We start from the raw sequence: 22,437 nt of genomic DNA on the forward strand, positions 1-22,437 counted from the left end.
GGGCAACATATTTAGTTGTGAGATAAAAAGAAATGAAACTAGTCGAGCTGGGAAATTTAGCGAAATTAACCTTTAAATTTACGTTATATTGATCCCACCTTTACACATATCGGAGGAGTATGTCAACTAAAACTGTCACTGTGACAGTGGTAGTTTCCAAACTCGTCTGATATGTCTGAAGGTGGTACACAATCAATACAATCTAAATGTATAAGTTAATATCGCTAAATTTCCCAGCTCGACTAGTTTCATGTCTTTTTATCTCACTACTTAATACATCTTTTGTGCTATTTTGCCCGTTATTAGAGCGCTCATCACTGTATTTCTGGTATATCCAGGGAATGTCTACAAAATATATTTTGAATGTCCAGAGAACATTCGTGGACATTCATGGAATGTTCCAATAAGACATTCAGGTAATGTTTAAAATGCTGACACAGGATTTTCCTGGGATGTTCAGGGAACATGTTTTCGGGGATATTCCAGGAATTTTTCAATGTCTGTGTACCTTCTATGGACCTATATGGAATATTTTGGTGTTATTACCGCCGCACTCCACTTGCGATTTGTAATCAGGAAGATTGAACACATTGTTTCAAATACAAGTCAATCCATTTGTGACTAAATAATCATGGATTGACTTCTATTTGAAAGAATGTGTTCAATCTTCACAACTACAAATCGCAAGTGGAGTCCGGCGCTTAGGGCTACTTCCTCTTTGGTATTATGTATTATACTACAGAAATCAGGAACTTTCCTTCTAAATATATGTATGCATCTTGGCCATCAAACATATTCTTTGAAACATTTTTTTAAGGGATTACATAGGTCTTGTGGGTAAAAAGAGTGACTTTTTAAAAAAAATATATCTCGAAAACTAAAATTTATTTTTATCTATAATTGGAACATGTAAAAGTATAGTACTTAAGGTAGTCTCAAAAAAAGTTTCAGCCAAAAATATTCATTTTTGTAGAGTTTAAGTTTTTTTTGCGTTGGCAGCATAACTAAGTCCAGTCTCATCTGAAATCAAAAAGTTTCTTGTAGTTTATACCTCTGGCTAGAATATGAACGAAGGAATTAAAAAAAAATGAAATTTGAAGATTTTACATAAGTTTAAACACATTTTTGACCCCAATTTTTCTCATTTTTAAAGTAGTTTTTTTTTATAAAACAAAAATGACCTCATCTAAAAAAAATCATTTGTTCATTCACTAGCCAGAGGTATAAACTACAAGAAACTTTGATTTCAGATGAGACTAGACTTGTTATGCTGCTCACCACAAAAAAGGGCTGTTGTCGAAAAATTGCAGTCAACTCTACAAAAATGAATATTTTTGGCTGAAATTTTTTTGAGAGTACTATACTTTTACATGTTTCAATTATAAATAAAAATAATTTTTAGTTTCCAAGATATAATTTTTTTAAAAAGTCACTTTTTTTACCTGCAAGACAACAACTTGTTGATTTCAAATTGTAACAGTTGTTTTGCAAAGTATGCTGCCCTCTTGTATTTTCTGTGTTATCTTCATCATACAATTACTTCATCTAAAAATTTTCTGCGAAAAAAAAATAAAACAAAAGTTTAACCACAGAATCAAGTTACACAAATTTTCAAACACCTCACCTGATACAGCGTCTCAAGTACGATTGCGCGAATTGGTAAATATAACTCCGCACGACCACGCAACTCGAAACACAAGTACGCAAACACGGTTGCGTGAAGCGTGGCTCGCAATCGTGAAATTTACGAGACTTGCTCGACCTGTAGATTCTTGTTTTTGATATTATTGACTTTTATGTATTCTTTCGTATAAATTATGATGCTATGATGGTAACCAACGTTCTGAAAGGACATGGTACATTAAGAAGAAGAAGAGAAAGAACTGCGTAAGATAGGTGTGATTTTGAAACAAATCGAAAGAAAAGGGACACGTAGGAGCGGTGTCATCGTATTCAACATCGAGAGCCCAAACCTGAAACGAGGAGGACCCTTCATTCTGTCTTGTAATCGATCTTACTCTAAAGTCCATTCATTTTACAGATTCCCAACTGTAAACAAACGCGCATGGAAGCTAAACAGGGTCGTCCTGAAGTGTATCTTAAAAACCAATACGCTACCTACAATTTGAATTTTCAGACTGGCCAGTTTGGACCTGTAAAATGAGAATCCGCCTCGTTTAGGGCAATAAATTACATTTAACAGCCTCTTGACGAATGAGACGGCGAATAGTAATACGTGCGTTTGTTTATAGTTGGGAATTTGTTATTTGAATGTGGTTTAGTGGTATACAGTATACACGGCATCTCACCTAAACAAACGTCTGTCGAGGGTGGCATGAGCTTACAGAACGGTGTCTACCGTGACTCTGGGAGTCATCATCGAATATGTACCGATGCATGAAGAAAATGATGTAGATCCCAATATGAACTTTATCCACTACATCCCACTCTCACTCTTTATATCATTTCATTCCTCTTTTCATATTGGGATCTTTCACTCTTTTCTTTTTTTAGGCATTCACTTGTATCTTCATTTTTCTCTCATATTATATTCTTCTAAATATATATTTCATATATAGTTCATATATTCGCCGCAAGCTCAATGAGAGCTAAAGATAAATTTTGTCAAAAGTTGTAAAAAAATACAAATATTTCTGTCTTATAATTTTTGATCAGCGAAATAATATTCTCGTAAAATTACGCATATAAAATAATAATAATTTTTGTTACAAATAATTAAGAGTAGGCGCTGGATTAGGCCAGTACATTACTGAACCTTGCACTTCCATCTTTCTCTTTTTCATTATGCAAAGTAAAGAGCGAAAATTTCGAATTTCATTTCAATTATTTTAAAAGCTGTTGCTTTTATTTCACGAATTATTAATACTAGAACAGCATGTTTATAAAATAAAGAAATTTCTACTTTTAAAAGCATAAATTATTATCACATACAGACTTTGTATAAGATAATGAACAAATGAACATTTTCTCCCCAAGGTCGTTTATTGTTGACAATACTTGACAGCTAAGAATTTGACAATCGCTAATTGATTGCGAAAAAATACTAATAAAAAATAGATTGCAGTCTACTGTAAATAGTTTTAATTACATCGTGATCTAAACTAGTGTACGAACTTTTAACTGATTATAACCATGGATGACCACTTAGGTATGTACATAAGTTTATTTGTAAACATAACCTTATTGTTAGGTGGTGCTGAATGTTTTTGTAACATTAATGAAACACATCCAGTAGTAACAGATATTTTTGGATTTTTATACAGCTTTCAGCTTTACGTTTTTTCAAATGATTATTTTTAGAACCTATGATTGATGGGGACAATTACATAAACACAAAACGTTGACTGTCTCTAATAGTCTCTATTTTAAGATTGCAGTTAAGTTTTTTGTAAAACATATAAAGACCATTAGTTTTTGAATATATAAAAATAAAGCTTTAAGCAGATCTTTGAACTCAGCAGAGTGTCGACAACGAATATTGGACTTCATTAAGTTGGAGGGTCCGAGAAGTTAGCCAGTTACTGTGCAAAATATGAAGAACGAAAGTAAATTGCAAATTACATTGTTGTTTATTGGAATAATTACATTAGTCAACAAAAAAAAAAAAACAAAAAAAAATTGCGACTGATGTTAAAATGGCTGTAATGGGTAGTTTAAAGCGTCCTGAATGCGAATTCAAACACAAAAATTTTCCACCACATATAGATTTTGAGTTATCTTCTTCTTAAGGTGCCGTGCATTTCTGTGTAGGGGTCCACGCATACATTGTCTTGTCAGGTGAAATGTTAAATGTTGAGTTATAGAATGCATCAAATATTGCTGTTTATTATAAAAATTAAATAATAAATAAAAACATAAGTTCAGAACTAGAAACAAAAACCATAGTAAAGTCTTTTGTACGCAATTTTCTGCTATCCCAATTTTCTCATAACACTATGTGGATTAATACAAACACACATTTTATCCTGCATAGTAAAAAACTAGGATAGCTCCTGGTTACAGTTCCTAAATATTATAAGTTTTACTGGCAAGTAAATTCCATTTAAAAAAAATCCATTATTGTAATGTAGAACCTAGAGTTAAGCATGTCCTTTGGGCAAGTGAAGGTCTCGAACTAAATCATGTAATTCGGCTTGTTTGATGCAATAAGGTGCTTTTTCGTCGCTTTCGGGAAAGTAATAATCATTCTTTTCTGATACATCATCGGGTTTACTTTTATCGCCAAACATTTCCAAATATTCTTCCCAATTTGCCGGGGTCCTGGAACTGGTAAATCTTCTCCATGGAAAATCGGTTTTATTGCTGAGATAATATCTGGATATTCAATTTTATGCTTGCCTTTCCTTGGAAACCCAGACACTTTTGTCATGCAGAAGTAACAGTCATTAAAACGGTTTAGGACTAATAAGTTTAAATGGGTAGGTTTACTGATAAAGGATTACCTTTGGTTTATTCTTTATTTAAATGTTAATATGTTATTCGTAGAAATTAGATATCCCAGTTTTAAATAAATAAATAAATAAATAAATTATGCACAATTTTTAGGAAAAACATTAATTTGATAACATCACTCACCGATATTACAAATGACTGTTTTAAAAAATTTTTAGTAAAATACTCATAACTCAAAAATCGTAACTTATTTTTTTTTTGAAAAAAATCAACTCAAAAATCTTACGTGTTAGGAACTTTTTATTATCATATTCATATTCAGAGAGCAAAAATTAACAAAAAACAACATTTTGCATTCCAGTCGCTAATTGGTTGTAAACTAGTGTTATTAGAGCCATTTACTTTCATACTTCTTATGTTGCACACTAAAATATTTGAATCGGTGAGATCAGAAAGGGCACGAGTTATTTGATGGACATTTCGAGAAACCTTATGAAAACTGTTCTGATCAACCAAACCTTATTTATTTCAACTACAATATATCATACAATATCATAAATATATTTTAGTTGCAATAAATAAGGTTTGTTTGATCGAGACAGATTTCAGCAATTTTCTCGAAATGTCCAACAAATGACTAATACCCTTTCTGATCTCACCAATTCATTTGTTGTCGCGATAATCCCAAAACAGTCATATTGACGCTTGAAAGGTAAAACTGCTAATACGCCAATTACGAAATTTACAGGAGAACTGTTTAAAGTTTGAAATTTTATAAAAAAAAATTATAATTTTTGTTGTAAGCTTACTATCTTGACAAATCTTACGAATATAAATGTTTTATAGTAGAATGCTTTCATGGTATAAATTTCTAAAAGAAATATTGTCTAGTTTTAAAATTAATGGCACATTATACAAAGTGATTCTTGAATGCAATCAGGAGAAATGTATTATAAGCATAATGCTTTATATTAACCAGGTAACTGAAAACGGCTAATTTACCAAATATGAGTAATTTTATGAGAAGGTGAAATGTTTTATAATATATTTATCTTATGAGTGCAAGCTATGAGATGAGAAGTGTCTTTTGGGAAAATTACAAGAATATAAGTCATTCTCGGTTTAAATTCTAATATTATTTTATTATATTTATTGCATAAATATTAGATATTCTAGACATTTTACATTAAAAAACAAAAAGAAATAGTTCAAGTTACTAGAAAATATTCTATTTCTACGATAAAAAAAACAACTGAGGTTCATGACAAAAACAATAAAAAACACATCAGCAATATTAAAGTTGAACTCAATCTTCTTCGTCAGTCTCTGAAAGGACATCATTTACACTATTACCTCTAGGTAGAGTTGAATATTCATTATGATATTGCAAGGGTACATTCAAACAAAACTTTTACTAAAATAAAAAATTTCAGCAAAAACCGCATATTTTTATCTTGAGCCGTTTAAAAGTTATAGGCAGTAAAAATGGGGGAAAATATAAGTGGACACCCGGTATATCAATTACTATTTCACTACCTGTATCATAATGAACTTCATTATGATACAGATATTTTCATTATGATACAGATATTTTCATTACGATACAGATTTGTAACCAATAGAATCGCGATATGACATTCACAATGAAGGTGGCACTCACGCAGTGACCAATGGCGAGTCAAATACATACTTTGATGGCTTTGAAGTTCTCAATATGTATAAACAAACTGACAAATTACTTAATTTGTTTGCGTTACAAAATTAATAAATTTGATTATATTTTTGGTTGTGAATGATCATAGAGTCAGTTTTAATTGTGGAACAGGTTAAAAATTTGGAACGGTCAGGCCACGAAAACGGCACATTTATTTTGTCCGACAGAACAGACTTAAATACTCCGAACAGAGATTAAACTCTCATGCAAAAATCAGACTGCTATTTATCACCTGTCATAATTCCTGTCATTTGACATATTCTACATGTTCCACTCATTAAAACGCCCATTTGGTGATAAATAGCAGTCTGATTTTTGCATGAGAGTTTAATCTCTTTTCGGAGAGTTTAAGTCTTTTCTGTCGGACAAAATACATGTGCTGTTTTCGTGGTCTGACTGTTCCAAATTTTTAACCTGTTCCACAAATAAAACTTCCCCTGTTCCAGTGTTCCCATATATCAAAGTTTGTCCGACTAGACACCCTTAAGCTATTAACAAATTTTCAGCTTGCTATTAATCAACTTTTTTTTCATACACGGGATCCAGACCTATTACTGTGCCTATACATTCTAAATGTTGGCGATCAGCATCAGTATCCCAACATTGCTTGCTGCTATTCGGAATAGTCTGCTTGTAGGTTTATTGAACCACTTTCTCAGGCTTTGAAGCCAAGATATTCTACTTACTGGTCCTCTCTTTCCAAATACCTTCCCTGAAGAATGACTTGCACTAGCCATATCTCTGTTCATTTCTGGCTAAGGTACAGTCGGAAAAATGAAAAAATACCCATGAACGATCACATCAATCACTTATTTTGTATTTGCTGTCTTTTTCTATAAATAACAAACGCTTGTTATAGAAAAAGATAGCAAATACAAAATAAGTGATTGATGTGATCGTTCATGGGTATTATTTCATTTTTCCGACTGTATTTTAGTTTGCGCTCTTTGATTGTATTAATAATCTCGCATTCCTTGCCCATCCTAATTACATTAGTCACACAATCTATCCATGAAATTCTTAAAATGCCTCTGTAAAAGTCTAAAAATGATGATAATAAATTTATTACATACTTACAATATTCTATCTATTTAAGATGAAAGACCTCTCCTCAAGTACTTTCAGAATGTAGTAACCTAAAATAATTATTACATTAGAACTTTATTATGTTAGTTATTACTTAAAATATATGTTTATACGGAGTCACTTTCAGATTCACAAAATTCAGTTACACTATTATTTTCTGCAGTAATAATAATGGGCTCAATAAGAACTGCAACACACATGTCCGCATCCTAGATTTTATCTTTAAAATCAGAGATATTATTATTTGAGAAACGAATTTACTTGGCGATAAAAAATAAATTGGTATTTAGGCACCCTCGACCAAATGTTTAGGACTTAAAAAATGGGTCATTGACAATCCTATTCACTTTGGGGGATAGTTTAAATATTTTCCATAACACATACATATTTTCAGTAGTAATTGCACAAGAGTACTGAAATTATTGAATTTTTCCCGAGTGACACTTTGACAGTTTTAATTTCACGAGCCGAAGGCGAGTGAAATTATGTCAAAGTGTCACGAGAGCAAAAATTCTATATTAATTTCAGAGATCGAGTTCAATTTGTTGCGATTATTTCATGAATAAAACTGTTCAAAATCGAAATTTTATTGTAATTTATTTATGTAAGTACAAATTAGTACCAATAAACACACAGTTTTTATAAATATTTGACGATTGAAAGTCATCACTTTTATAATTTTTAAAACATTAATTGTTATTAATGTCACTGAATGTATTTTTTCGTAGCAACGAAGGGCATCTGACGTAATATACTTAACGACGCGTCGGGAGATTATCAAAAATTATCACCTTAATTTGCATGTCTGTAGCTTTCTATTGGTCAGAATCTCCTATGAATGAAATAATCAGTTTAATTTAATGTACATAAAATATTTGAAAACATTCTGCTGTACATGGCCCCAATTTATATTATTTCTTTTTAAACCACTGTATGTATGTATATTTTATGGTATTAATTATCCAATTATTTGTATTCGAAGGGAGTGGCAAAATATGTTGATTTCTACCATAACTTATACTCATTTTCTAAGAATAAGTTTATGACATACAATTATTTACCCTATTTTATCTTTATTTGTATATAGTAAATATCAGTAAATTTTCAATATCATTTTAGATTTACATATAATATAAATATGCTTTAGAAGAGGAAACATATTTTTTATTTTTAACAATGCATATTAATCCAGTGACTTAATACTAATGACTCATTTCCTATTGAATACAATGTTTTGTCCATATAAATAAGTTCCATGTTTACTCTTGGTAAATGTTTAGCCAATATAATTATTACTCATTACCTAGTTACAAGAATTTCTTACAAGATTTTGCTTTAAGCATGTGGTCAGTGATAGAACTACCACAGTAAAAAGAGATTAAAATTAGGACTGTTTCTGAGGAGGGGTGTAAAATCAAAGTCGGCAATCTCCCATTTCCATAATTTTGGGAAACCGCGAAAAACTGTAGAAACTAGCAAAATTAAATTAACGCAATAAAACTAATAGGAATCATATAAAATTTGGTTTGTGATCGGATGTCCAGAAGGAGGAGCTTAAGAAATTAGTTATTTTCCTTTTTTTAAATATTTTTGTTTGGAGATTGCCGCTTTTGTTTGCAACGCTAGCAGATTGACTGATATGAAAATGATCTATAAGGATATTACCAGTTTTGAAACTAATTAATCATCATTGTGCCGGTTACTTAGTGAAGAAAAATATATTTTGATATTCAACAATAATGTAAAAGCAATTTAAATGCATATCACGTAAAAAAAATATCCGGAAGTTCGGGTACATATTCACAGGTTTTGACAGAGTTCACGACATTAACAGTTGATCACGTGCGAGCGCAACGTGGTTCTTATTGGCCCGCAGCGGAGATTGCCGTGTTTGGTACGCACTCTGCTATGGATATTGCTGTTTTTGATCCTAACATGAATTTTCACTGCGATTTGTAAACAGTTAAGACCGCTTTTGGTTTTTACAAATAGTCTTATCTAACAGATAATAAAAAAACGCAACAAATGGCGTCCCTAACCCAAAACATGAAAAAGTGGAGATTGCCGCCTTTGATTTTACACCCCTCAGGTATTTGTTATCTAAAAATGCCTTGGTACAGTTTATAAAGTATATTTTAGTTATACTCATATAATGTATTTCTCAATATTTATGGCTCTTTATAATAATTAGTTTATTTGACGATTCGATTTCCACTTCAGAAATTAATGTTTCATGATTAGTATTTTTTAGCTTTACTTTGCTTTTCTATGTATTATTGCATCTATTTTTGCCAACGGAGTGTGCAAAAATATGTGAACTACATATTCTATCTAAGTTCATTACAACTATTGCTTCGTCTCTTTCTGTTAGAACCATCTTCTTCATTGTTTTTATGCCTAATTTTGTGAAAATTGAAAATTCATCATGTGGTTTAACAACAGTACCTAAATCTATTTACCGATCCCGTCCAGTGAGTTAGTGAGGAAATCTATATTATATTCTGTAAAAAACTATACAACCATCTCCCTCTGCAACTTAAATCTGCAACATCTTTCCCCAAGTTCCGTAAAATGACAAAAGCCTATCTATTTGAAAAACTTTATTATTCAATAGCAGAGTTTCTTAACCAATAACTAAGAAATTACAGTATTCTTATGTATAAGTAGAATTTTAATCTATATTTGAGTGTCATATGCAGCAGCTTAACTTAACTTATTTATGCCTGGTTGCACCAACAGATCTTAAGCTCCAGCTTAGCTAAGCTCTACTTCTAGATAGGGCCTCCTTGAGTATCATTTACGTTGCACCATAATTTTAGATTCTTACCTTATTATCAATTATATCTATTATTATATTATGGTATTCTTATTATAATATATTATAATTATATTATATTAATTCTTATGATATTCTCGACTTAAGCCTAAGATCCGTTGGTGCAACCGGGCATAAATTTCTTAAGGTAGATTATGCAATTTGCAATTTTTTAAAATTTTGCAATATATTGTTACTGTTTTTCGTTCACTTCATTATATTTTATTTATATTGACGATTTATATAATTTTAGTAAATTGTATTTGTTTTTGTTTTTATTTATGACAATTGTTAAATTGTTAAATTTTTCATGACAATAAAGCATATTATTATTCTATTCTATAACAATTTTAGGAGATAACTCATCAGGATTATCGTACGGTATTCTTCGTCTTTTTTGGCTCCTGGTTTTTTTGGAAGTGCAATAAGTTCAGACTTCAGCCATTCTGTTGGTATTTCTCCAGAGTTGTATATGTTGTTGAATATCTTTGTGATTATTGCTATTGATTCGTTGTCCATAAGTTTGAGTAGTTCTACTTGTATATTATCGGAACCTGCTGCTTTGCTATCCTTTAGCTGTGTTATTGCAGAATAAACTTCTTCTGTAATATTCTTGGTCCATCATTTACCTCTTCTTCCAACTCAAAGGTTGGAATTATTTTATCGGTTTATCTCTTTGGTCTTCAAATAGCTTTTCTAGATATTCTTTCCAGGTTTTTATTTTACTCTGTTTGTCTAAGTGATCTGACTTTCCGTCAGAATCAGTTAGATTTCCTTTCTGTCTCCGTCTTAGTCCACCTGTAAGCTCTTTAACTTTCCTATGAACATTGTGACTATCGTACTTTGACTGTAGAGTCTCAATTTCTTGGCATCTCTCCACTGCTTCTTTTTCTTTCGCTTCTCTAATTTTCCTTCTTATTGATGCAATTTATTGTTTTATATTTGTTGGGGTTATTTTTCGCATTTCTTCTTTCATCCATTAGTTTCAGGATCTCATCTGTCATCTATGATTTCTTCTTGGTTAATGTATCTGCCTTTAAGTATTTATCCTTTACATTTTGAACTATTTCTGTCATCTGTTTGATCATTTGTTCTTCGTTAGATTCGTCTCTAATAACTTTCAGTTACGTTTAACGTGGCTTGAACCCTCATTTTCGTGTCAGGGTCTTTTAGCATACGTAGACCAGTGGACCTATCAGTGACAAGAAAGAAATTTTGTCACAAAGATGTAGTTCAAACAAGACTTAATAGAAAGCTGAACGAATTTTTAAAAATAACATGGACCGATCATCCATCCATCCATCCATCCATCCATCCAATGGCACTACAGCCCAAATCGAGCCTTGGCCTCCTTCAACAAGCTTCTCCAATCATTTCGATTTACCGCTGTTCTTTTCCATGAACGCGTTCCCAGGAAGTTCCTGGCATCCTCATTGACTTCGTCTTCCCATCTCTTTTTAGGTCTTCCAACAGGTCTTTTTCCCTGCATTCTTGCATTTAGCAATTTTCTGGGGATTCTATTCTCATGCATGCGGACCACGTGCCCTGCCCACCGTATCCTCTGCAGTTTAGTGTATTGTGCTAGAGTTGGTTCGCTATATTGCTCGTATATTTCTCTATTGTACCTAATTCGCCAGTTGTTATTTTCACTTATTGGGCCCAGTATCCTACGTAATATTTTTCTTTCAAACACATCTAATGCATTGGCAGATTTCTGTGTCACCGCCTATGTTTCACAGCCATAACTTACTATGGGCCTGATTATTGTTTTATAGACCCGGAGTTTTGTTTTCCGGTGTACGTCTCGCGATTTGAATATGTGGCCCATTGCGAAATAGGCTTTATGAAATAGGCTTTATTTGCCAGCACAAGCCTTCTATTTATTTCCGGTTCTTCTTCATTGCTTGCGACCAGATCCATTCCTAGGTACGTGAATCTATTCACATGTTCTATATCGTCAATAAAGTGTTGTTGCGCCGGTCTATTTGATCTGGTTTGTATGAGTAGTTTTGTTTTATTTGTATTTATTGCTAGCCCTACTGCTTCTGAACTCTGTTTCAACTCAACGTAGGTTTCTTCCGCTGCATTTTTTGTTCTGCTCATTATGTTTATATCATCTGCGTATGCTGCTAATTGGGTAGATTTGTTTGTAAGTATGGTATTTCCGCTCACCGTCAACCGTCTAATTACATATTCAAGAACAAGATTAAAAAGCGCTGGAGCCAGTCCGTCGCCTTGTTTCAGTCCTTGCGTTATCGTAAACGCATCAGTGATCTGTCCTTGAATACATACCTGTGCTTCTGTCATTGTCATTTGCACTAGTCGTATTAATTTTGATGTTATGCCAAATTCTTCCAATCTATTAGGTAGAATTGTTCTATCTGTTGAATCATAGGCTTGTTTAAAATCTACAAAGAGATTGTAAACGTCCATGTCATATTCCCATGCTTTGGCTAGTATTTGTTTAACTGTAAATAGTTGGTCAATGGTAGATCTATTTTGCCTAAACCCTGCTTGATATTCCCCCGATGATTTTTTCCGTGAGAGGTTGAAGTCTTCGATTAAGGATGTTTGTGAATATTTTGTATCCCGAACAAAGTAAAGAGATGCCTCTATAATTCTGACACAACAGTTTGTCTCCTTTTTTATGAATAGGGCAGATTATACTTTTCTTCCATTGTTGGGGGATTTCTTCTTCTATCCATATCTCTCGTATTAGCTGGTACATCTGTTGTGTTGGACCGATCATATTACTAACAAAATGGTGTTACACAGAATGGGAAGAGACAAGAGACAGAGAATTTTTGACCACCATTAAAAGGAGACAATAACATATTTCGGGCACATACTTAGAAATGATACGTATGAGCTGTTACAGCTGATTATGAAGGGTAAACTCGAAGGAACAAGGGTCCTGGTAGAGGACAAATATCCTGGCTGAAATACATTCGCGACTGGAACGGGTTAAACACACAGACGCTTTTAAGAAAAGCAGAACATATAGACGAATTTGCAATGATTATAGCCAACCATCATTAATGGAGTCGGCACTACAAGAAGAAGAAAAGAACTTGAGAACAACTAGGGAATTACACTTAGGTTGCTGATAGGACGGTAGTTTTTAACATTGGACCTGTTACCGGATTTATGTATTGTGACAAAACTGTTTTTCCATGTGTTTGGAATAATTTCCAATAATTAATGACTGATTAAACAATATGCAAGTGATCTTACTTTTTATAGTAAAAGTAAACCCTCAATTATAAACACACCTTATGATAAAATGAGAAGGGATCTTATCAGGGCCGTAGCTCAAGTTATCCTTTAGTTATACAATTCAGTGCTGCATTACCATGTGTCTTAGGCCTTAGCCCATGTGGCTCAGGCCTCAGCTGAGATTTTTTCATGCATGTCATTTTTCATGTTCATTTATTTATGCATTATTTTAAAGTGATGTAAATATTTTCAATTTGTACAGAAACAATAATAAACATTACGTGCTTTGTACGGTTATGTAATTGCCTCATTTGCGATGAAAACACGACCCATTAAAGGAAACTGTTCAGATGTCGTCGTTTAGCATGTATGGTGCATTAGAATGCGAATGCGATCACACATACATCATTATAAACCATATTACTGCCTACATACATTAATAGTTAACAAACAGAGTTATTAATAAAACGCGATGATAATATGATATGAGGTCAAATGTTGTGTAGTTTAAATATTCTCTTAACAAAACGAATACAATGAGTTAGTGCAACGAGCCAAACAATAATATAAACTTTAAAAATGGGACACGAACACCTGTTCATTGATCATACAATCATCAACATTTCTACGCTGTTATTGTTTAACTGGATAATTTGAAGGCGTTGTTTTTGAAAACAATTAGAACGAGTTGGCTATGACAAGATAAATTTATAATAATTTACTGTGCCACCTAACAACACTGTTGTGTTTCTGGTGACAGTATACATAGCTATATAGTACATACAGGGTGTTAGTAAATAAGTATGAACAATTTTAAGGGCTAATTCTACATGAAAAATTAATGCCAGTTTGCTCTATAAACATATGTCCGCAAATGCTTAGTTTCGGAGATACGGGGTGTTGAAATTTTTATTTCAAACTGCCAATTTATTTATTTCTCTAAGACCAGTTGAGCTATGAAAATGAAATTTGGTGAGTTTTAGGAGGTAGTTATTACGAATTTTATGACATACAATTAAGAATTTTGTATTCATCATTGGCGCGCCTACGGGCAATGGTCTGAATTATTGTAAAGAAAATAAAATAGTACGCCACTGAGATATTTCGAATTAGAAATTATTTTTAAATTCCACGTCTAATTTATGATAAAAAACCTTTCTTGCCTTTTTTTCATATGATGCACCGTTTTTATGCAGAAAAATAAAACATCTTGGCGCATATTTTTCATTTCTTAATACATCATCAAGAACTATCCAATATAATAATACTAAACTAGAACAATAACAGAAAATATTACTAATACCATTTCAACTAGGTGCAAAGCTGCAAGAAATGTTTAAAATGATCGTCTTTACAGGTAACAGAAGAATTTTATATTCATCATTCGCGCGCGTACGGGTAATGGTCTGAATTTTTTGAAGAAAAAAATAGTACGCCACTGAGATATGTCAAACTAAAAATCATTTTTGAATTCCTCGTTCAATTGACGACAAAAAATCTTTATTGCCTTTTTTCATATGCGGCGCCGTTTTTATGCAAAAAATTAAACATCTTAACGTTTACAAAGTATTTGAACTAAGTTTCTATGCATATGGAAACTACCTCAAATACTTGGTAAGCGTTAAGATGTTTTATTTTTTTTGTATAAAAACGGCGCCTCGTATGAAAAAAAGGAAAGAAAGATTTTTTGTCGTAAATTGAACGAGGAATTCAAAAATGGTTTTTAGTTTGACATATCTCAGTGGCGTACTATTTTTTTCTTCAAAAAATTCAGACCATTACCCGTACGCGCGCCAATGATGAATATAAAATTCTTCTGTTATCTGTAAAGGACATCATTTTAAACATTTCTTGCAGCTTTGCACCTAGTTGAAATCTTACTAGTAATATTTTCTGTTATTGTTTTAGTTTAGTATTATTATATTGGATAGTTCTGATGATGTATTAGTCCATTCTTTGACGGTTTTTGCGGTAAATTTTAAAGAACTGCTTGGATTGACTTGAAATTTAGCATACATTATAGATAATATGTCAAAGAAAAAAAGTGATATTGTGCCGATGTGTGCTTTTGCTCTGGGGGTGGGTACCACCCCTTCTCGGGGGTGGAAATATGTAACCTCAAAATAACCTCGGAAATTAATACATATTTCAATTCTGAGTAAAAAATCTTATATACGAATTTTTCGGTAAATTGATATTTAGCAAGTTATTCACGATCGAAATTGATGATTTCCTACATGAAAATGCATGTTTTTGAGTGGATTTTCAAAAATATCTCTAAAATTATGCATTTTTACGTAAAAGTCATTATAATCAAAAAGAAACCTATTAAATGAGTGAATGGAGTGGTGTTTTTTAAATTATTATAGCAATAACACAACCTAAGTTACAGCCTACTTAAAATCGGGGTTTTTCAAATTAACTTTGAATCGAACATTTTATCATTAAATAACGCAAGAAATAGAGATTTTTAGAAAAAAATTATGGAGACATCTTTTAAATGTTTTACTGATGCCTTTAAAAGGTGCTATGATAAAAGTGATTTGGATAAAAAATGGCTGAGTTATTACAAAAACAAAACGATTATGTCGTTGAAAAATCAAAAGAGTAATTACTTAAATTGGTGAATTTTCCACAAAAATAAAAATTAACATTATTCCATACACAATTAGGTTTATTTGTAGCCTGACTACGCGTTCTGAGATTTTAACCAGTTTAAAGTGCTTAGGTTTGAAAAAAAATTCAAGTTAGTATTAAATTATTTTTTGATATTTTATAAATGTTTTCCATTTTTCCAAAATTACTTGAAAACTAAAAGAAATCTGAAAAATATATATCAATACTAAAATGTAGTACTTTTTATACTAAAACTTATTCAGTTTTTTCAATGTCTCTATGGTAAACACTGAGTGAGATATTTATATTTTAAGTTTGCACGTAAGTGTGAGAAGCAGTTTTCTAAGCTCTTTGAATCGCATGCTTTAAAAATTAAAGACAACCAGAAATTCCAGCTTCTGCATACTTTTAGCACTTACAATTCCCCACAAAATATGCTTTGGAACAATGAAATATCTTGAAAATTACAGAAGTTATCGTTAAAAAACCACATTGAAACTTATGTCGAATATTTTTAAGCGTTGATATAAGTATTTTATTTTTTTTTTCATGAAAAAGGCGCATCGTATGAAAAAAAGGGAAGATATATTTTCTGTCATAAATTAAATAAGTAACTCAAAAATGCTTTTTAATTTGAAATACCTCAGTGGCGTACTATTTTTTTTTAATTCAGAGTAGTACCCGTATGCGTGCCAATGATGAATATAAAATTCTTAATAGTAAGCCTGTCAATAAATGCGTAATAACTACCTCTTAAAACCCACCAAATCTCATTTGGATATCTCAACCGGTTTTAGAGCAATCAATAAATCTTGACTTTGTAAGAGAAATCTCAACACCCCGTATCTTGGAACTTCATTAGCTACGACACTGGTTCTACTAGGTCTCCAAACTTCATACATACACAAATTTTTTCAGTTTTTCATAATCTATATTTCTGCTCGGAATATTTTTTCGATAAAATACTTACTTTTTGAGTTATTTGCGAAAAACCGTCTAACAACGTGGTTCTTTTGTTGAAAAATGAACATATTCACTCGCAAATAACTCGAAAAGTATTGACTTAGTGAAAAAGCTTTATAGAACAAAACTTGCTTAGAATTAGTCAGTTTATCCATTTTCGGACTTATTTTGGACCTATATTTTTTCACCCCCGATAAGGGGTGAAAATCACCCCCAGGGCAAAAGTACATATCGGTACTATATCACTTTTTTCCTTAACTTATTAGCTATGTGAATGCCAAATTTCATGTCAACCCAAGCGGTTGTTTAAAATTTACAGGTTTTGCAATATTTTAACGTGAGTGAATGATCTAATAAATCTATTTGTAGGGGTAATTTATAAGGGTTGAAAATATTAAATACTTAATAAACTAAATTGCAAACATAAAATAAAGTTTAGATCACTACAAAATACATTATTACTTAATTTAAAGTTACAAAATATTTTTTAAACAAATTCTTATTTAGAGGGTAGTCTTTAAGGGTTTAAAAATAGTTATAAACTATAAAATATACTTCAATATGAGAAAAAAATCAAATTCCTATATTTAACATACTTTTTAACGTACCTACACATAATTTAGATTTAAATAACGCTTATATCGGCTGCTTTTAATTTTTGGTAAAAAAGGGTAGTTTTCACCCCTTAAAAATAAAAAGCACATATTGTAGTCATATCACTTTTGAAGAGAAGGATAAGATGAGCTTATTTGCAAAATTTTCTTCTAAATTGTAGCGGTTCTTTAGAATTTAGAGGTCTTGCAATATTTTACCGTTAACGAACGGACTATATTAAGAAATGAAAAATACGCGCCAAGATGTTTTATTTTTCTGCATAAAAACGGTGCATCATATGAAAAAAAGTCAAGAAAGGTTTTTTATCATAAATTAGACGTGGAATTTAAAAATAATTTTTAATTCGAAATATCTCAGTGGCGTACTACTTTTTTCTTTAAAAAAATTCAGACCATTGCCCGTAGGCGCGCCAATGATGAATACAAAATTCTAAGTTGTATGTCAAAAAATTCGTAATAACTACCTCCTAAAACTCACCAAATTTCATTTTCATAGCTCAACTGGTCTTAGAGCAATAAATAAATTGGCAGTTTAAAATAAAAATTTCAACAGCCCGTATCTCCGAAACTAAGCATTTGCGGACATATGTTTATAGAGCAAACTGGTATTAATTTTTCATGTAGAATTAGCCCTTAAAATTGTTTATACTTATTTACTAACACCCTGTATAAGAATTTTTATAATAAACAGCCATATTTGATGCATTCTATAACTCCAAATCTAACATTTCACCTGACCAGACAATGTACGGTGGACACCTACGCAGAAATGAGCGGCACTTTAAGAAGAATATAACTCAAAATATATACGTGGTGGAACATTTTTTAGTGTTTGAATTCGCATTCAGGACGCTTTAAACTCCCCGATACAGCTATTTTAACATTAGTCACAACTTTTTTTTGTTTTTTTTGTTGACTGGTGTTATTGGGTTAACTATTGTTTTGATTTCTTTAGATATTTTAATCAGATTCATATTCTTGAAAGTCTACTTCAACAGTCAAGTCTTCTTCGATTTCATCTTCTTCCTCTTCCTCTTGCTGGATGTTCAAAAGCAGACGCTTGTAATAAGTACTTATATTATTCACTTGAACTGAAACTTTAGCACTAAAAGAAACAGGTATATGAACGAGACCTACTGACAATACTGTAGCCATCATTTGGAATAGACAATCTGTTCTTTTTTAAACAATGGTATAGCCAAATATTTTTTAAGGCCACGTGGATAGAGGAAATCGATGATGAAAGTTCATCAACATTTCTACGCTGTTATTGTTTAAATGAATAATTTGAAGGCTTTACAGCTACGACAAGATAAATTTATAATTTAGTGTGTCACCTAACAACACAGTTGTATTTCTGTCGACTGTAGCTATAGAGTTTAACTTATTGTCAAACTAATCGGACGAACATGTTGAAAGAACAATGTGAAAGTTGAGAAAATGTTGAATTTTATATCCCCCGGAATAGAATCGTACATACAGGATGGGGCATTAGTGCGACATAGTCCAATTACTCGTTTGTCGTAAGACATACGAAAAAAAGTTATTTAATGTTTTTTTAAATGTAACACCTGCATATTTTTACATTTTTGGATCCTCCTCGATGCCTTCTTTAAAAATATATGGGGTTTTCTAATATTATACTAGGTAGTTTAAAAGATAATTACGTTTTTTGTTAATTTCGTAACAATATTCACACCCTGTAGAATTGTAGTGATTTGACATCAAATTTTTTATTTATGTTCAAACGATTTTTAATATAGTCTACTATTATTAAATATTATTAATATAGCAAAATGTTTAATTTTAGTATACATGGTTGGTCGAAACTCGGAATGAGTATTTTCTGAGTTTTCTTAAATGGAACACCCTGTATTTTAGTATTGTAATGAAATGATATTTTATCGTACTTTTTATTTCTTAAGCATTCCCTATTCCTAAGTGCTTTAGTTTGTGAGTTATTCGTGATTCTTTAAGCCAAACATTAGTTGCAACAAAAATTACGTGAAATTTTAATCGGTGGCCGTGAAAAGATTCAAACATAATTAAAAAAAAAATACATAATAATCTAGACTGATCCGTAATTTATTAATATATATTGAGATCTATCATAATACCTTCGTAGTTAAGATTGGTGATGCGTAAAATATTAATAAAAACACAATATTTTACCTAGTTGGCTATGTATGACATTAAATTTGCTTAAACATTTTATATTATATTATTTTTGTAGTTCTAGTTGCTTTGTTACCATTACTAGGTAATATGAATTTTTCTAATGAGTAACTGATTAATATGGTTTTTGTGTTAGAGAATAAGAATTTATCTTCAGCAATTCCCTTATAGACTACAACCAAGAAGAGAAACATTCGAAAGTTTACTAGAACGGTTTCAACGGACTGGACACTTAGATTACGAGAAAAAACTGATCGAACAAAAACTATTGTAAATGAATAATATGAATTAAATGTAATCCTTAGTGTCACTGAAGATCTGCATATTAGTACGACCGTTCTCATAATCTAAGTATCTGTCTGTTGAAACCGTTTCAGTATACATTAGGGTGACCAAATCATAAACTTGAAAAAACGGGACACATCCAAGGAGCAGTAGCGCACCTAGAATTTTTCATTTTTCTCTGGGGGGTTGGCTTGGGCATCGAACTTTTTTTTTGTAGACAAGTTACATTTTCTTACTATTCTTTATATATTTTTTATATGCCTTGAGGGAATGGGTTTTAACCCCCCGTGAGTGCGCCACTGCCAAGTAAGGCTTGGGGCGATACCTTATCAGGTAGGGGTGATTGAAACAACATGGTCTTTTAGCTAATTTGGGACCTATAAATTCTGATCATCTATAAATTTAATCGCAAAACATAACCTGCCATAATTAAATTATTTACGTTGTCGGACTAAAGAAACGAGGCTGTAAATTTGTCGGACAAGAGATCGACAATCTTTTGTAATTAATTATAAGTACTTTCAATTAAAAATCTTGCGGGTGACTCGACAATCGCTCCGTCTTTTTTGTCCGACAGCAATAATTTATTTTATTTTAACGTGTAATCTTTTGATTAAAATTAAAAAATTATAGTTTTGCAATAACAAAACATAACCGCGCTAGAGTTACAGGTTTAGGCGTTGTGCGTGCGGAAACGCATCCAACCTGCACTCTGAAAATTTTTAGAAAGTGGCAGACCGCTCAAACGAATCTGTTAAAACCACTTTTAAGACTTTTGTAATCATTTTCAGAAACGGAAGTTGTACTGGAGACTATAGAGGGAGAGCTAGAGCCGAAAAATCATCGTCATAAGTAATATGGAGTTTTTCCTGTGAAATGTGTCCACTGTATATTGATAATTATGACCCCTTTCAGGCTGACACCTCAGTGGATACAGACAGTAGCAATAAGGGATGAAAGGGGAAAGTTAGTGCAGTCATTAAAGGTTTTCATCTCCTATTTTGTTAAACCTCCATCGATTTGCATGAAAATTGGTGAATAGTTAGAGCATACCTCAAGAAATAAAACTGATTTGGTGCCAACTTGCACTTTTACCCTGGTGGTGAATACCACCCCTTTCCGCAGGTGAAAACAATTTCATTAAAAATAACCCCACAAATCCATAGAGGGACAAATTTTAAGTAAAATTTGTTATATCATGTTATTAAAATAAATCAATACTTTTTGAGTTATTAAAGATCAAAGATTTGTCTATTTAAGAGTCTAGATGGAGATGCATGCAGTAGAATTAGGGCTGGATGGATGAAGTGGAAAGAAGCGAGTGGTGTGTTGTGTGACAGAAAAATTCCAATGAAGCTGAAGGGAAAATTCTATAAAACAGCCATAAGACCAGCTATGATGTACGGAACTGAATGTTGGGCAGTGAAAAAGAAAGAGGAACAGCGAATGCATGTGGCGGAAATGAGAATGCTTAGATGGATGAGTGGAGTGACAAAGAAGGATACAATTAGAAATGAGTATATTAGGGGAAGTCTAGGTGTGGCACCAATTGATGCCAAAATGAGAGAGCATAGGTTAAGATGGTTTGGTCATGTTCAACGTCGAGACGTTAACCACCCAATACGAAGAATAGCTGAAGTGCAGATTCCTGGAAGGAGTAGGAGAGGAAGACCAAAGAAGAGCTGGGGGGAGACGATAAGGCAGGACATGTTGGTAAAGGGGATTAACATTGATATGGCCCAAGATAGAATTGTGTGGAGAAATGCAATTAGGGAAGCCGACCCCGCATAGGGATAAGGCAAAGAGAATGATGATGATATGCGTGAAGTTACGGATGATAAAAAGAACATATTAATTAATTGTATGTTAGTAAAATATTATTTTTATATTATTTCGATATTTAATTGAATTTTTTCTATCAATTTAAACTGAATATTTCCAGAAACGGGGGGTGTCCAATTAGCCCTGTCGGGATAGCATTTGACCTTGCATTAGGAGCTGCCCCAAATTTTATTTTTCTAATCTTTAGGGAGGGTCAATATTAGTGCAAATTTAAAATCTCGACTGAATTCCACCGTTGCATTAGCCGCCATCTTGATTTTAAACGAGAACCGTTTTTGCTCAATATCTCCACCATTTTCAATTTTTTGACAAAAAGTGTACAAACTGAATTGTTGAAAATGTGATTTTCTATAATTTCATGTAGTATAATATTTTCGTGCGGTCGATATTTTCCGAGTTTTGAGGGGAAAATAGTAACAGTTGTAGCATAATTATTGAATTATTGAATTATCTCGTTTATTATTAGTTTTACAACAAATATATACCCATACAAAAATAAAGAGAATTAAATTTTGTACAATTTTGATGCCGTTCATTTTTTTGATAAAATCAATATTTAAGGTAGTGCGTATGTGGTAAAGGTGCGAGCGTAAGACCTGATTGATTTTGTAGAAATTGTTTTTGTTCAATATCTCCGCCATTTTCAACTTTTCGACTAAAAGTGTAAGAACTGAAATTTTTGCAATTACGATTTACTA

At 32.0% G+C, this 22,437-nt stretch overlaps 1 protein-coding gene across 1 annotated transcript in view; it reads left to right on the forward strand.

Annotated features, from left to right (window-relative positions):
- Positions 1–3,005: 3,005 nt before the first annotated feature.
- The window catches only part of LOC126886435 (paxillin), a 312,639-nt gene continuing 293,207 nt past the window's right edge, over positions 3,006–22,437 (forward strand). Inside the window, exon 1 of the mRNA XM_050653373.1 lies at positions 3,006–3,169. Within this exon, the coding sequence (XP_050509330.1) occupies positions 3,154–3,169 (16 nt within the window). The 5' untranslated portion in view covers positions 3,006–3,153. The remainder of the gene's footprint in view (positions 3,170–22,437) is intronic.

The sequence above is a fragment of the Diabrotica virgifera genome, chromosome 6 (assembly GCF_917563875.1).
Source record: "Diabrotica virgifera virgifera chromosome 6, PGI_DIABVI_V3a".
NCBI lineage: Eukaryota > Metazoa > Arthropoda > Insecta > Coleoptera > Chrysomelidae > Diabrotica > Diabrotica virgifera.